General features: G+C 41.6%; 4 protein-coding genes across 4 annotated transcripts in view; 3 read left to right on the top strand and 1 right to left on the bottom strand.

The window, feature by feature from the left end:
• The first annotated feature begins 346 nt into the window (after window positions 1–346).
• ucp2 (uncoupling protein 2) lies at window positions 347–3,602 on the top strand. Its single transcript, XM_080528455.1, has 8 exons — window positions 347–470; window positions 599–759; window positions 1,585–1,805; window positions 2,236–2,443; window positions 2,549–2,740; window positions 2,827–2,928; window positions 3,030–3,210; window positions 3,371–3,602. Exons 3-8 carry the CDS (start codon window positions 1,680–1,682, stop codon window positions 3,468–3,470), a joined length of 909 nt encoding a protein of 302 aa, XP_080384581.1. The 5' UTR covers window positions 347–470; window positions 599–759; window positions 1,585–1,679; the 3' UTR covers window positions 3,471–3,602.
• Window positions 3,603–3,812: 210 nt separating this feature from the next.
• Window positions 3,813–7,679, bottom strand: dnajb13 (DnaJ heat shock protein family (Hsp40) member B13; the record flags this gene model as incomplete). Its single annotated transcript, XM_080529295.1, has 8 exons — window positions 3,813–3,966; window positions 4,259–4,335; window positions 4,765–4,878; window positions 5,794–5,907; window positions 6,821–6,978; window positions 7,076–7,237; window positions 7,371–7,474; window positions 7,612–7,679. 8 exons carry the CDS (start codon window positions 7,677–7,679, stop codon window positions 3,813–3,815), a joined length of 951 nt encoding a protein of 316 aa, XP_080385421.1.
• Window positions 7,680–8,477: 798 nt separating this feature from the next.
• On the top strand, window positions 8,478–11,537 carry mrpl48 (mitochondrial ribosomal protein L48). Its single transcript, XM_080530001.1, has 8 exons — window positions 8,478–8,582; window positions 8,872–8,933; window positions 9,141–9,172; window positions 9,285–9,373; window positions 9,529–9,698; window positions 10,014–10,116; window positions 10,228–10,317; window positions 11,257–11,537. Exons 1-8 carry the CDS (start codon window positions 8,562–8,564, stop codon window positions 11,329–11,331), a joined length of 642 nt encoding a protein of 213 aa, XP_080386127.1. The 5' UTR covers window positions 8,478–8,561; the 3' UTR covers window positions 11,332–11,537.
• A 274-nt stretch (window positions 11,538–11,811) lies between these two features.
• Window positions 11,812–14,499, top strand: part of syce2 (synaptonemal complex central element protein 2) — a gene marked incomplete at its 5' end in the record, with an annotated part of 3,223 nt that continues 535 nt past the window's right edge. Inside the window, 4 exons of the mRNA XM_080529294.1 lie at window positions 11,812–11,822; window positions 13,260–13,365; window positions 13,515–13,606; window positions 13,827–13,941. Of these exons, the coding sequence (XP_080385420.1) occupies window positions 11,812–11,822; window positions 13,260–13,365; window positions 13,515–13,606; window positions 13,827–13,941 (324 nt within the window). The remainder of the gene's footprint in view (window positions 11,823–13,259; window positions 13,366–13,514; window positions 13,607–13,826; window positions 13,942–14,499) is intronic.

The raw sequence follows: 14,499 nt of genomic DNA, 5'->3' as shown, positions 1-14,499 counted from the left end.
TCTCACACATCACACATAGAGATTACAGGGACAGTCTAACCCTAACCCTAACCTTAACCCTAACCCTAACCCTAACCTTAACCTTAACCCTAACCCTAACCTTAACCCTAACCTTAACCTTAACCCTAACCCTAACCTTAACCCTAACCCTAACCTTAACCCTAACCCTTTAGGAGTTGTTTAAACTTGAACTCTGTATTTACACTGTGTTGCCCAGTCAATAAACATGTTTTTCGCCAACCAATCAGGTAGCGGTATTGCCCTGCCTTCCCCATACCATCCTAGGTTTCGCAAATTCGCCAGCCGGGCTGTGATGTAACTCGTTGTTTAACAAGGATATAAAAGCAGCTGTTCTACTTCCCCCTCACTGTGCGCCAGCCCAGAGTCTTCAGTACCGGCTAGAATTCACGTGTTGTCTCAACAACGCTCTTTTGGGGGGTAATAATTAAAATTTGACGTTTCAAACCAAGGTAAAATTGAGACTTTTAATTTAATTTTAATTTTAATCGTCTGTTTTATTTGTTCTCCGTTCGGCTTACTGAGAAAGATGAGTGCTTGTTTCCGCTGCTGAGTAACCTGTTGCGCTCTTGTTTTTCAGAATTCCAGGAGGAGTAGTATGTTTTTTGGATACATCGCTTTTCAACACTTTTCTATGGAACAACAAGGCAACCAAATTATATCCGAAAGTAATTTCGACCAGAGGGACTCCTTTAGAGAATCCTGATCTTTGTTTTCGCCGTCCTGGGTCGCATAAGTGAGGTATTATGAACACTAATTGATATTTGGTTAAACCGTGTTACTGATACAGCCGGGCCTCAAGGAATTAAATTGTACATTTCCGTTTAAATTGCTGTAGGCTGTGACATGTTAGGAGTCGTATTGTTTGTTTTTGCAAGTACACCTTGCAGCAGGAGCCATCTGAATAGCTTGCTGTAGGCGGTCTGACTCAGCGTTATATAAATGGACGGGTGCAGCTCTTTGTTCGGATCACTTGGCCTCCTCATTTGCTTAGTCAAGCACTGGCAGTTCCGACAATGGGGTGGGTGTCGTTGCTGTTCCGCTAATGTGTCGGTCTAAAATGGAACAGTTTATAGCCCGCCCCTTTCCACTTGTTTGTCTCAAACGGTGTGCTAGCCTGACACCTTATTTGGAACTGTACGTACTGTATGTACAACATTGTGAACATCTGTCCATTTTAGATGGAAGAAAACAAAAGACTTGTCTCCCCCAAACTATCCTCACTACAAAATAATATATTATATGACATGACATCACTTGAACACTACCTGTACTATATTGCATTTAATGTAACCTGTACAGAATTTCGCACTACTTTTCTACTGCCGTACGACTGGTCCCGTTGTCGTACGACTACCATCACTCACTTTATTCTACTTTATTATTACTTATTTTACTTCTATTATTGTTGATTTTTTCTGCAATGCCAATGTTGAAGAGCCTAAGGAATGTATTATTGTGTACCATTGGATGTAATAAAATAAATTCTGATCATGTCTAGTCGTGATGCATGCTGTCCTTATTATGAATAAGTAACCGGTTTCCTCTTTCTGGCTCCCCTTTCAGATCTGGGTAGAGTTCACTGTCTCGTCTTCACCTCATTGGTCTTCGGTCCAATTTTTAAGTCTTCACATTCCACTGATATTACGGAGAGGCCCAAAATGGTTGGATTTAAACGTACGGACGTGCCCCCCACAACTGCTGTGAAGTTTGTGGGTGCTGGAACGGCGGCCTGCATTGCTGACCTGCTCACCTTCCCCCTGGACACAGCCAAAGTGCGCCTACAGGTATGGTCTATGAGCGCTGGTTAAACACGCTTGTGTGTGTTTTATTATGCAGATGGAGAGCCAGGATGTGTATGTAGCTAAACAGTTATGGATTGTTGTCATGAAGTCACTAGGACTCCTCTGACAGTAGTCTCTCAAGGAGCTGTTATAAAGGGGTACTTGTTGAGACTATGCTACACTACATCATGTAGCTTCACTTGTGAAAAGGCTTTCATCAGCAAGAACACTTGGATTCCATATACTCATTACTCATGTTTTTAATAATTGGGTTCCCAAGAAAACAAACCAGACTTATTATAAAACCTGATTGATATCATTGCAGGGCTTATGATTTTAAAAAAATTATGAATTTGTGACTGCGGCTGGTGAAAGTATGCCTCCTCCCCTCCTAGTGTGTAAAGTTTCTCCATGCCCATTGTGTCCTGTACAGATCCAGGGGGAGGCCAGAGGAGCTGCTGGGAGCGGCTCAGCTGTGTACCGGGGCGTGTTTGGCACCATCACCACCATGGTGCGTACGGAGGGGGCCCGGAGCCTTTACAACGGCCTGGTAGCGGGGCTACAGAGGCAGATGAGCTTTGCCTCCATCCGCATCGGCCTCTACGACTCCGTCAAGCAGTTTTACTCCAAAGGAGCTGACCGTGAGTCAACTTGGGGCCAGACACATGCCCTATAACAACGTGGTGGCCAATTCCCCCCCCCACCTGTCAGTTGAAAGTTTGACTCCCCACCCCCCTGTTCATCAGATGTCGGGATTGGTAATCGCCTGCTTGCGGGCTGTACCACCGGGGCCATGGCAGTGGCTATGGCCCAACCCACAGACGTGGTGAAGGTCCGATTCCAGGCTCAGGCTTCTGGGTCAAACCGGTGTTATCAAGGCACAATGGATGCCTACAAGACGATTGCCAAGCAGGAGGGTGTTCGTGGCCTGTGGAGAGGTGAGTCTTGAGGGAACTGTATTTCATACATGTTGCAACTTTCAGGTTCTGGGAGAAGTGTTAATGTTTCCAATCCCTAATTGCAGGTACCGCCCCGAATATTGCCCGCAATGCAATCGTCAACTGCACTGAACTGGTGACTTATGACCTCATCAAGGATCTACTTATTAGGAACACACCCTTGACTGGTGAGTCATTGCATTGCCCTCTACCAAGTTTATTGAGTGTGTTATAAATCTGGATATTGTCTTGCTGTGCCTCCCCATAATCCTTAATATTTGCACCACAGATGACCTCCCGTGCCACTTTACATCAGCTTTTGGAGCAGGCTTTTGCACCACTCTGATTGCCTCTCCTGTAGATGTGGTGAAGACGAGATACATGAACTCTGCCCGCGGCCGGTACAGTAGTGCCCTCAACTGTGCTGTTGCTATGGCGACTAAGGAGGGGCCCCTTGCCTTCTACAAGGGGTAAGCTATGTGTTATGTCATTAAGTAGATGGATTTCAAAGGATTGTCTTTGTGTGTGGGCTACCCTTTCCTGTTCAGGCCGGTCGCATGGGCTTTGACAGTCATCAGGTTGGTCATCACCTAGGCTTGGATCTGAGTTGTCTCTATTCTCTGCCTCCAGGTTCATGCCTTCTTTCCTACGGCTGGGCTCCTGGAACGTGGTGATGTTCGTTGCGTATGAACAGCTGAAACGTGGCATGATGTCGGCCTACCACAACTAGAGCCCCTCTGTTGACCTGGGCATTAGCTGGAGGGTGATGCTGTGCTGCCGTTACTCTATTCAATGTTCCCTTGTAGTTGCCATTCTAAACCACTTTCCTCTTCACTTCCCTGAGACTGAAGCTGGTCTTATTCTATCGTCTTTTTTTAATCCCTTTAGAACATCTGAAAAGAATAAAGTTGATTACTTATTGGGTGGGGTCTCTTTTCAATCTGCCATTTTAACTGGATAGCAACTAATGGCTATGGTAGTATCCCTCTGTGTAACAACAGTTCTGTAAATATTGAGGGTCAATGAGAAACTTGTTTTTATTTAAAAGCAATCTTCCTGGGTGTTTTGATTCTTAGGAAGCTAGGGCTTGCTTGATCAGTCGTTTCTTCTCAGCAGACAGCTTCTGGGGGAAGAGGGTGTCAAACTGGATGATTAGGTCTCCTCTCTGGGAAGGGTTCTGGGACAAAGGCATTCCTTCTCCGGACACCAATTTGCTGTATTGAGGGCTGGGTGGGGAAGTGAAGCAGCATTTTACACAATCATCTTAGGATTTCTTAGCATGTAGAAAATAAACCACGGCGTAACATGAAATATACTTTCAATGATATGGATCAGGAAAGCCTGTTTAAGAAATGACTAGGCAGTGGTCATTGTATGACACTGCTGATGGCTAAAGCAATGTAAACCTAGGAAAGTGGTATGCACTGTCTCTTATTAACTAATAAGACATAACTAATAAGTCATCTTTGAGTGATGACTGATACTGGTGCACCCAAAACTAAGTGACGCACTACTTACTGCACAATGTCATTGACAGGTATGTTGAGAAGTCTGCCATCTAGTGTCTCCACATCAACAGAGAAACCATTCAGGGCCTGTTGGGGAAGGAATAAACTTGTCATGGGGAGAGTAAACGTTATGCTATATTATAGCTTCATCCAAAATCTCAAACTGGCTGGCATGGACTGCTTTCTCCACCATTGCCATGTTTTAACATACTGTACATTTAGCTATGACTTTACAACCACCACTGACTAAGAAACCAATGATTGCATACAATATATAATAAGATCCTTTATTAGCCAGTAACAGCCAATGTTGGTGGGAATGGTTTCCAGCTTAGTGATGTTATTTGACATTATTTGGTAGAATTAATTATTATTTCTAGAAATAATAGAGCTACCTTGAACTATAGCCTGGAACAAGCTGGTTACTTCATAGGGACTAAATTGAGTTAAGTTAATCAAAGCTGACTATTTGCAGTGTGTACTAAGCTCTCTTGGATCAGACTGAGGCTGTCTCACCATTTCCAGAGAGATCTGAGCCATGTAGACCAGGTCATTGTGTTTCCTTGCAAACCGGGGATGACTCTTCTGCCGCACAATGAACACAATATCTGCGGGAATACTGTTGGGTCCCTAAGAGAAACAGACAGGTAAAAGGAACTGGATAGGAGTACATGAATACAGGTGGTTTCTCATGCACAGATAAAATCTAGTCCTGGACTAAATTACATTTTTTATGTAAATGTTTATTTTAAATTATTTTCAGTCTAGGACTAGACTTAATCTGGGTACAGGAACCTAGTGTTCTCATACCCTAAATGAGAAGCCAGAAGTATATTGGCCTCTTTATAAAGAACACTTTGTTCGGCTGCCCTCGGGCAGGCGGTTCAGGACCATGTCCGCAAGGACAAATAGACTGAAGCTCAGCTTCTACCCTAGGGCCATTCAGGCCCTGAACACAGCAAAGACCTAGGTTCTAGGCCCTGGACAATCTAGACAATTTGATGGCAGCTACTAGATTGAAATCAAGTGCAATACTGAAACACAACTGTGAACATTTCAAACCTGCAAACTGCGACACTTTAAATGAATGTGCAATAATACTATGTGCAATATGACAACCCTCGTGCACATAAGGTTCAGAGATAGGAAATGTTAGGATATTTATAGCATAGAGTACAGCACAGTGTTTATTTGTATAGTATAGTGGATAGTGTATAGCCTTTATTTATGTAAACCAGCTCTTTTCCCTTCTTGTTTTTAGTATTTTTTTCCTAGCACCAGGGGAGCCCCCCCTCCCAAATTTCGTTGTATGGTACCTGTACTATATCAATGACAATAAAGACCATTCATTCATTCATTCATTCATAATGAATTGTCCCATGGCATGGCATGCATATTGAATGTATTTGTCTACAACATGTAGAGAAATGTATGAAAAGAAACAAGACAGTTTCCACTTTCCATGTAAAAACACTGGTCACATGGTTGAACTCCTGTGGGAAATTATGTGTGTGAAGCACAGAATACATATGACAATTCTCTTACCTGATCACCCTCCTTTGTGAATGTTATCCTGGTGCCTTCATTCCATCCAGGTTTTACAATGATTGTCAGTATTTTGTCCTTGATGCTGGAAGTGTGTCCATCTTCATTCATGACCTGGTTTAGAGATGAGACATATTTACAGGGAACCTGAAAAAGCTAAATGTTAATTACTTGATAGTCCCATTACAATACTCATAATACTGTATAGTTTTGATGAAAAACAGACTAAGTGAGTAAGTGCAGAATTGTTCTTAATTCAGTTAAGAACTGTGAGCTCTGTGCTAGCAGTCACACAGCAATGAGCTCTGTGCTAGCAGTCACACAGTACTGTAGCCTGTGTAAACCAAACACAGATATACAGTACATCATTAATGTAAACCTACATCGTAGGTTGAATGCTTACTGACCTTATTTATGTCACTCAAGATTTGAAATAAATGATTGTCAAACACAGTGAGCGAGGGTCTGATAGGAACACAGTGTTTGAGTGTGTCCAGTATGAGTTCAGATTAAAGGTGCTTTTGGTTGTCACAGCAAGCATTGACACAGCAAGTAATATTCAACAGGGGATGCTTTTCCTGATAGTAATGCTGGTCCCCCGTGGTCACGGTCTTGTGTACATTCCACAGTATTTTACCATCATTACACGATCATCAGCAACCCCTAAGTTTAAAAATTAACTAAGCTCATGAGGCATTTATACGTTACAGGCTATTCTTCAACAATCAATGACTGTATAGCACTATTTTAAAGGTTAAAAAATTGAATGTTCCCAAATAGCCCCTTTAAGAATAATAAATGTTTATTTTTGTTATACAGTAATACAAAAGCAAATGTGGCCCCCCTTTAAGTCTATATAGCATGACATTTACTTCAATTAATTGAGAAGGCCTTATAAATGGCTCATAATGTCTTCATTAGGTCTCTGAAGTTATTAGTGTGATTTGATCCATTTTTTGTTACTGGGTACACATATATTGGTCACAGGGCATCTCAACAATAATGCATAAGCCTATGTGGCTCTTACCCTGCGGGATATTTTTATCTTCTTGGTACATCCGTAGAAGAGGTCCTCCAGAGCCAGGTGGAGGTCCCTTTCAATAGGGGAGCCTTGTGTTTTCACTCCCCTTCCTCTTAGGCCCCCAAACCCGATGGCAACTTCATTCCCATCTGTTGTGTGGAAGTCTGGAAAGACAAGTAGTCATGCAAGGAATTGTCATTATTGTGGTAGGTCTAACTTTGAGAAAAGTAGGAGAGAAAATAATGAACATCCTTTACCCACCTGCAAACGGATTGTCACCCCCAAAAAACTGCCTGAATATCTTGTCTGGGTTCCCATGGTAGATGTATCCTGATGACCAAGCTCCATTCCCTCCCGACTCAGGTGGGATACCACCTTTGAGACCTTCTTCCCCAAACTTGTCGTAGGTTGCCTTTTTCCGAGCTGCATTAGAAATAGTAGTCTATTACTTTGAGACGGTCCATGTTGCCACTGTGGCAACAACACACCACATAAGGCTTATTACAGATAGATTGATGTATCACACAGAGTACGAAGTAGGCTACTTCTAACTTACGGTCGCTCAAAACGTCATAGGACTCGGCTAGTTGATTGAATCTCTCGTAGGCACCTGGTTTGTCATTCGTGTGGGGATGGTACTTCAAAGCAAGTCGTCGGTATCTGCAAAATAAGAAATACAAAACTTAGCAGCATGCATAGCCTACTCATGGTATCTACCTACAATAAACAACGAACTTATTTACGCTAGCTACAATTTAATACAAGGAAAGGTGCCAAAAACCATGATGAGATCTTACGACTTCTTGATGTCAGCATCAGTAGCGCTTCTGTTTATTTCTAGTGCTGCATAGTAATCTCTTCCCATAGTTGTTCAACAAAATATATAGTATAGTATAAATATATATCTATATACTTTTTGTTTATATATATCTCTTTATTTTAAATCAAAGGTTTAAATGTGGTCGTCTCCGAGCAAAACAATAACACGAGCTTGGTTACTGTTACTTTAGTTGTCATGGAAGCGCCGAATTGATTGCTGGGAAAGAAGCGCTCGAGGAACAAAACATGTTTCGAAGGCAGCAAAAATGAGATGAGCCGAACGTCTTTACGCTAGTTATAATTTAATACAAAGAAAGGCGCAAAAGCCATGATATCTGAGATATTACGACTTCTTGATGTCAGCTTCAGTAGCACGTCTATTTATTTAGTTTATTTTATCTAGTGCTGCATAGTAATCTCTTCCCATAGTTGTTCAAACCAAAATAATCTCTGGAGAACAAGGACAATAACCTATGTATACTTTTTATTTACAGGAAATGTTTTTCTTTTAAAACAAAAAGGTGGTAGTTTACTAACTAGTCAAACAAAAACACGAGCCCGGTTATTGTCTTTGGTTGTCATGGACGCAGCGAATTGATTGCTGGGGAAAAGCGCTCAAGGAGCCAAATATGTTTTCTCTCCCCTCTAATGTACCATTCTGCCCCTACCTGGCCGCCATTAAGGACTTGTTATTATCATAGTAATTTCCTCGTTAACAGATAATATATCTGATCAAACCAATGTGGTTTACTCTGGGCCCCATTTTGCTTCAGCAAAAGGTTCAGTATGTCAGCTGAGAGCGGAACCAAAGTGTTGTTGTCACTGTTCTTATACCACATTTAGGGCGGACGACACGTGATGTTTGTGTGCACAGCAGACCAGCTACTTGGATCTATATTTTGTGATCGTATATGTGTGTTTTGATGCAATGAATTCTGTCATTCGCAAGGTATTGAGTTTTCGATCCAGAAATGATACATTTGAACATGGGTCTGGGTATTGTTATGTAGCTTGCTAACTTAGCCTCTTAGCTAGCTTGCGAGGAGGAAGGTCAAGCATGTCCAGTACTAGGCGGATAGCATCCTCCTCCTCTATGCCATCCTCTATGGACAGATAGAATCGGAGACTTTGCCATGTATTGAAATGAAAATGACCCAAGACACAGTACAGTACTGTGTACAGTACATCAACGACAGACGAACTTTGACAGATGTGTAACAAATATGACTTCTTCTCAGGTACAGGCTACATTCTCGCGACATTCGCGTGCGTTGAACGAAGCAGCAGCATTGTTATGCAGGTAGGTCGGTAAACTATGCTAAAACCTATATTGATGGCACTGAAACTGAGATGAGCCATTTGAACTTTTTAGGACCACGCATTGTGTTCATTTGTGTGGTTACATAGTGATTCCGATAGTGGCTATTGACATCAGATTACATTTTTACACCAGGAGTGCACCTGCACCACAGTATGAGTATGTCATTTGTATGTTGTGTATTTTCAGGTCAACAGTTTCAGTCCTGCATCCGCTTCAAGGTAAATGATATGACTACATAATTCATGAATCCCTGCATTGGTAAACGTGGCAATTATTCCTGTTTTATGACTTCATAACTTAAGTGACTGTTTTGACTATTGTTCTTTTCAGAAAGCGGTGGACTGGGCAATGTGAGGCAGTACAGGAGCATGCCTACGCATGGGATAGGCAGATACAAGTACCTGTTACCCAAAGAAGCGGTAAGACTCCTCTAACCCTAACCCGTGTTGACAGAGTACATTATGCATGCAGTACATTATGTCTCACTCAGGTTTTACACTTCTCTATGACTCTCCAGCGTACACATATATAAATATATCTTAATAATATATATCTAAATCTCTTATGTCTTCAGCCAAAGAAAAAGAAGGAGAGGCAGCAGATGAAGCAGATCAAAACAGCCACAGATACAGAGTATGGGACCCTGAATGTGAAAGTCTCTGGCTATGACATGATCCTTGTGGAGCACTACGCCCAGTACATCCACAACCTCTGCAACCGACTACGTGTCAAAGTGGATGACAGGTGAGAGGCAGCTGTCGTGCCACGGAAGAGTTAAGGTTTCTACTTACCATAGGGTTCCTTCAAGGTAATTTTGAACTAATATTGCTTTACGATGTACCCTAAAAGCTACACCAGTAATAGAAAGACCCAAAGAAATGATCTCCTTTGAAAAATCAATGGCTGCCTCCAAGAGTTCAGATTACAAAAGATCTATGTCACTGTCACATAGTTCACAGGATTGTCCCTTGTATGGCATAATACATTCTCTAGGACGTTTGAAGTGATGTGTTGATCCTGAGTGCTATCCACTCTCACACTTTTCTCCTCTCTCCTCAGCTACGCATTACCCACTAAGAGCACAGAAGTCATGCTCATGCAGGAGCAAGGCACCAAGATGTATATAGACGCCACCCTTAAGACCCATGAGCGAGTAGTCCAGGTAACAGAGCACCGAGAGCGTTTGCGATGTCTTCTCTTTGGCCTATATCCCTACTTTTTTTGCACATAATTTGGGGGAGAATTGATCAGTGTCATGTTTTGTTTTTTTTAGCTCCGCCAACTAAACGGCACACTGTCCCCAATCCTTTTGGAGGTCCTTTTAAAGAATCAGCCCGAGGGTGTTCAACTCGATGTCAAACCGGTGAGCGTCCTATGTTTCTAAATATTATCATCTGCACAATTATCTTGTTGTGCTACGGAGAAACTGGGGAACTAGGTTCAACTTTTAGTTAGCACTCTATGTAATAATAATGTAATTTTACATATCAGCAGTCATCTACTATATATTTTATTATCATGAGAGTGGAGCCACATTTGATGCTCCTTTTTAACTCGAATTTCTGAAACTCAACAGATAAACAAGAAAGTAGATCAAATCCTAAATGATTCTACCCACCCTCACTGACTGGCACAGATGTGGAGCACTTTATTTTGCACTGAAGCCAGTTTTATAACTGCACTCTATTGCAAGAAATGATGAATGATAGAATGCATGCAATTGTGGGCAGCGTCTGGCCTGTAGAGAGAGCTACAGGCAGTGGTGGAGAGTGGATGACGGGATGATTTGGCACCGGCCAATAGGCTAGGTGCACGATCTCCACTACTTCCTGAAAGGCACCTTGCATGAACATATCCTGTCTCACTCTATTGGTTTAATTGATTAATCAGCTGTGCACTGTGTGTTCCAACAGTTTACCGCACAGCTGATTAATCAATTAAACCAATAGAGTGAGACAGGATATGTTCATGCAAGGAGCCTTTCAGGAAGTAGTGGAGATCGTGCACCTAGTCCTAGCCTATTGGTGCCAATCATGTTATCATCCACTCTCCACCACAGTCCTGTAGCTCCCTCTACAGGCCAGATGCTGTTTTTGTTTTTTTTTGTTTTTTAAGGCTAAAGAAGTACTGTAGGAGGTTAGGTTAGGGTAGGATTAAAGAACTGGATAGAAGATGACTGTTGCACATGCACAATGTTCATGTTTAATGCTGTCTGGTTTTAAGCATGGCACATAATATGACTGATCAAAAATATGTTTTCTTTCTTCTGATAAACAACCATGCCCTTCTGTTTTTACCCCAGCACACAGAGGCAGATTACCTAGTGCGCTTCAAGGCACGTCCAGATCTTGAGGGACTGATTGCACAGATCAACTAGAGAGAGGAATCAGAGACTACACTATTTTACCCCTTCCCTGTTCCTTTCTCCCAATCAAATGTGTTTGCTGTCATGTGTACATATAAAACATTAAATGTGGTGAATGTATGGCATTGAGGTTGCTGACACTCAATCAAATAAATGTTTTTCATCTTTAATTCAGTTGTATTCTTCTATCTCAGTAATGATTTGTATAAATTAATAAAATAATAATAAACACCAGTTTAAAGCAATGTTGCAAAGTGCTTTACAAAAACAGATATGCAAATAAAAACAAAAGTAGAAACAGATAAGTAAAACACAGACACATTAAAAAGAATAAGAGCAGCGTCAATTAAATGCCAAAATGAGTTATAAGAACAGATTTAAAAGGAAGCCCTGCAGTCAGACCGATAAGTCTCAGACACAGCAGCGATCCTCAGGACATCTCTTTTTGCTCAATCTTTGCTACTATATATATAGGCTCCCGTAGAGAACAACATGACGTGGAGGTATGCCTACTATGGACTTTGCCGTATACTATAAGTCATTTCCAATATGTAAGTGTTTTAGGATGACAGACAATTCACAATTCAGTCTATTTTAAAGTAGGCTAGAAATGGTAATTTATCAGTTGCAACTGAACACAAATTTTGATTTTAAATCAAAAAAAAAAAGAAGACTGCAGTTTACCTTGCGGTTCAAGTTATTCAGGTGTCAGATGAAAGGTGGGAGTTCAGCGGTAGAATCCTCGATTGGATGGTGCCATTTCATAAACATATTTGAATAAAGCTTAGATAATATGTTGAACTGTTTGTTACGAAGCACAGATCATAAAAACAATCTTAGAGAAACATTTTACGCATAAATTGATTTGATCTTCGTGGACAGCACACGCACAAGTGACCGCTGTCCACGGCACTGACGTAGGCTACACTGGCAGAGCTCTGGAGAGCAGAGGCAGGTTTGAAGGATTAGGCTATGGTCTCTGATTATGGTCTACCTCCCGTCCTAATCCACTTCCCAGTTCCCACCATGTCAGTAAATACAGTATGATTTAAATTGACTGAGACAGTCAAGACAAAATGGTGCTTGACATTCAGTTGAATCAGTCATTCAATCCAAATAAATACACTCTGGAGCTAACTAATTAATTACTCCCGTCCACCAAAAAAATAAAATGTATTTACTAGCATGATATGACAATACACTCAGTCTAGTCTATACCAGGCTGGGGCTAAAGCAATAATCTATGAATGATCGATATTATGAATGATTAGGCACCACGTGAGAGATTTCCCGGGGAAATGTAAAGCATTCGGGTGCGTTCGTAAATACGCTCTGGAAATCTGATCAGCATTCATGGAGAGCTTCTTGTCCAATCAAATTACTTGGTCCCTTTGTGACGTTCCCAGTGTGCACTCCGGCGCTCTCAGAGCGAATTTACGAACGCAGCCGTCGTTATGCAAAGCCTTCGTCCCATAAAAAAACAAGAGTAGCTAGAAGTTGTATAAAAGGTTATATCCTTCAGTTTATTTCGCAGAAGCGTAAGTATTTTTAAATGACATTATACTCAGAAGTTTTTCTATAAACCTCATACCATTGACGAGCGACGAGGTATTGTTTCTTTCAAATTAGCTGTGGCTCGCAATCTGTAGAAGGCTAGCTAGAGATAGAGCTATCTAGCTGTCAGTACCAAACGAAAATATGAATGAATAAATGTTCATGTGTAAGCTTGTCTGATGTATGAGGACAGGCTGTGCTTCGTCTTTTTGCGTTGTGAAAGTCGACTTTAGCTTAGTAGCTAGTAGCTAGCCAGACACATTTCCCCCTCTCACTACCGAAAGTAATTAAACACCGCCGCCCTGACGATCACCAGACCTGAACTATTAGTTCAATGCATGGCTAATGCATAGGGGAACCTACATGACCATTTATTTTTCTAATAGGTACAGAGAGAGCGACCTGTCCGATCTTCAAATGGATGATTTTTTATTTGACAAACTTCCCTCCACCTCACAGTCAACTCCTAAACCCAGACTCCAACCTCCTCAGGTAGGCTACTGGTAGCCTATACACCCCTCTAAACATTCATAACATTTTCCAGCATATTCATGTGTGTAGTGAACATCATCTTTTCTGTTGGACCTGACCTGAGTGCTTCACTGCATGTGTGGTTTCTATCCTCTATCCTCTGTTCCCAGGTGGATCCAGATGAGGGGCTAGGCACTGACTCATCAATAAGTGAGACAACCTCATTAATGAGCATGGATGAGACTCAAGACCAACAGATAGAGTAGGTAGAAAACAGAAAATACATGTGTTTGCCTACTCCTCCCTTCTATAACTTTTAGGATATGGGTGTGTGCTGTGCGGCTACATGGGTGTCAGTCTAAAACTGAAGACACTTATCTCAACTCTATAATTGTTCACCATAGTTTGAAAGTCGTAGGCTTACATAAAGAGTGTCCGCTAATGTCGCAGACTGACGGAGTAGGACTGTGTGTTTGCTCTAGATCAAGGATAAATGACCTTCGCAGAAAGGTCGAAGACCTGGTTGGAAAAATAAACGACAGCCGCATGACGGACCAGAAAATGATGGACAACTTTCAAGACAAGATGGTGCAGAAGGTATCCAGACATTTAATCCAGTATGGAATGACCACTGCTTTCTTTGCCAACATCACTCCTTAACATGACCACATATTTAACAGTTAACTTTCAAAATGTGCTTCAAGAAACTTGATAAACATATATTTTAGTACTGTGTATAGTGTACTAACTATGCAAGCTATACCCATATAGGAACAGGAGGTGTTTCTGGTTAGGTTACATTCTCAGGGGGGGAAAACTGTCCTTAAAAGTGTAAGTGTCATGTCTTATTATATTATGTGCTGTATCCTGTCTCTCAGGTGAGTGTGATCTTTAAAAGTGTACATTATGTTTTATGTGTGCTATCCTATCCCTCAGATGAGTGAAATCCTTAAAAGTCTAAATTAGTGGCCTGGGGTGGTCCAGTGGTCTAGCACCACGGTCTACAGTACACACATATGCCCATGTCGGTATGGGTTAGAATCTGGCCCATGCCCTGCAGACATGCCCTCTTCCCCTTACTTTCCTGTCTATCTTCACTGTCTCTATCCAATGAAATGAAAAATATGGGCGGGACTGCCCCACTCAGAAAAAAAA

This window comes from Nansenia antarctica (assembly GCF_963989245.1).
Source record: "Nansenia antarctica genome assembly, chromosome: 4".
Classification (NCBI taxonomy): Eukaryota; Metazoa; Chordata; class Actinopteri; order Argentiniformes; family Microstomatidae; genus Nansenia; species Nansenia antarctica.
The sequence above is the reverse complement of the archived record's forward strand: the minus strand, read 5'-3'. Positions and strand labels throughout refer to the sequence as shown.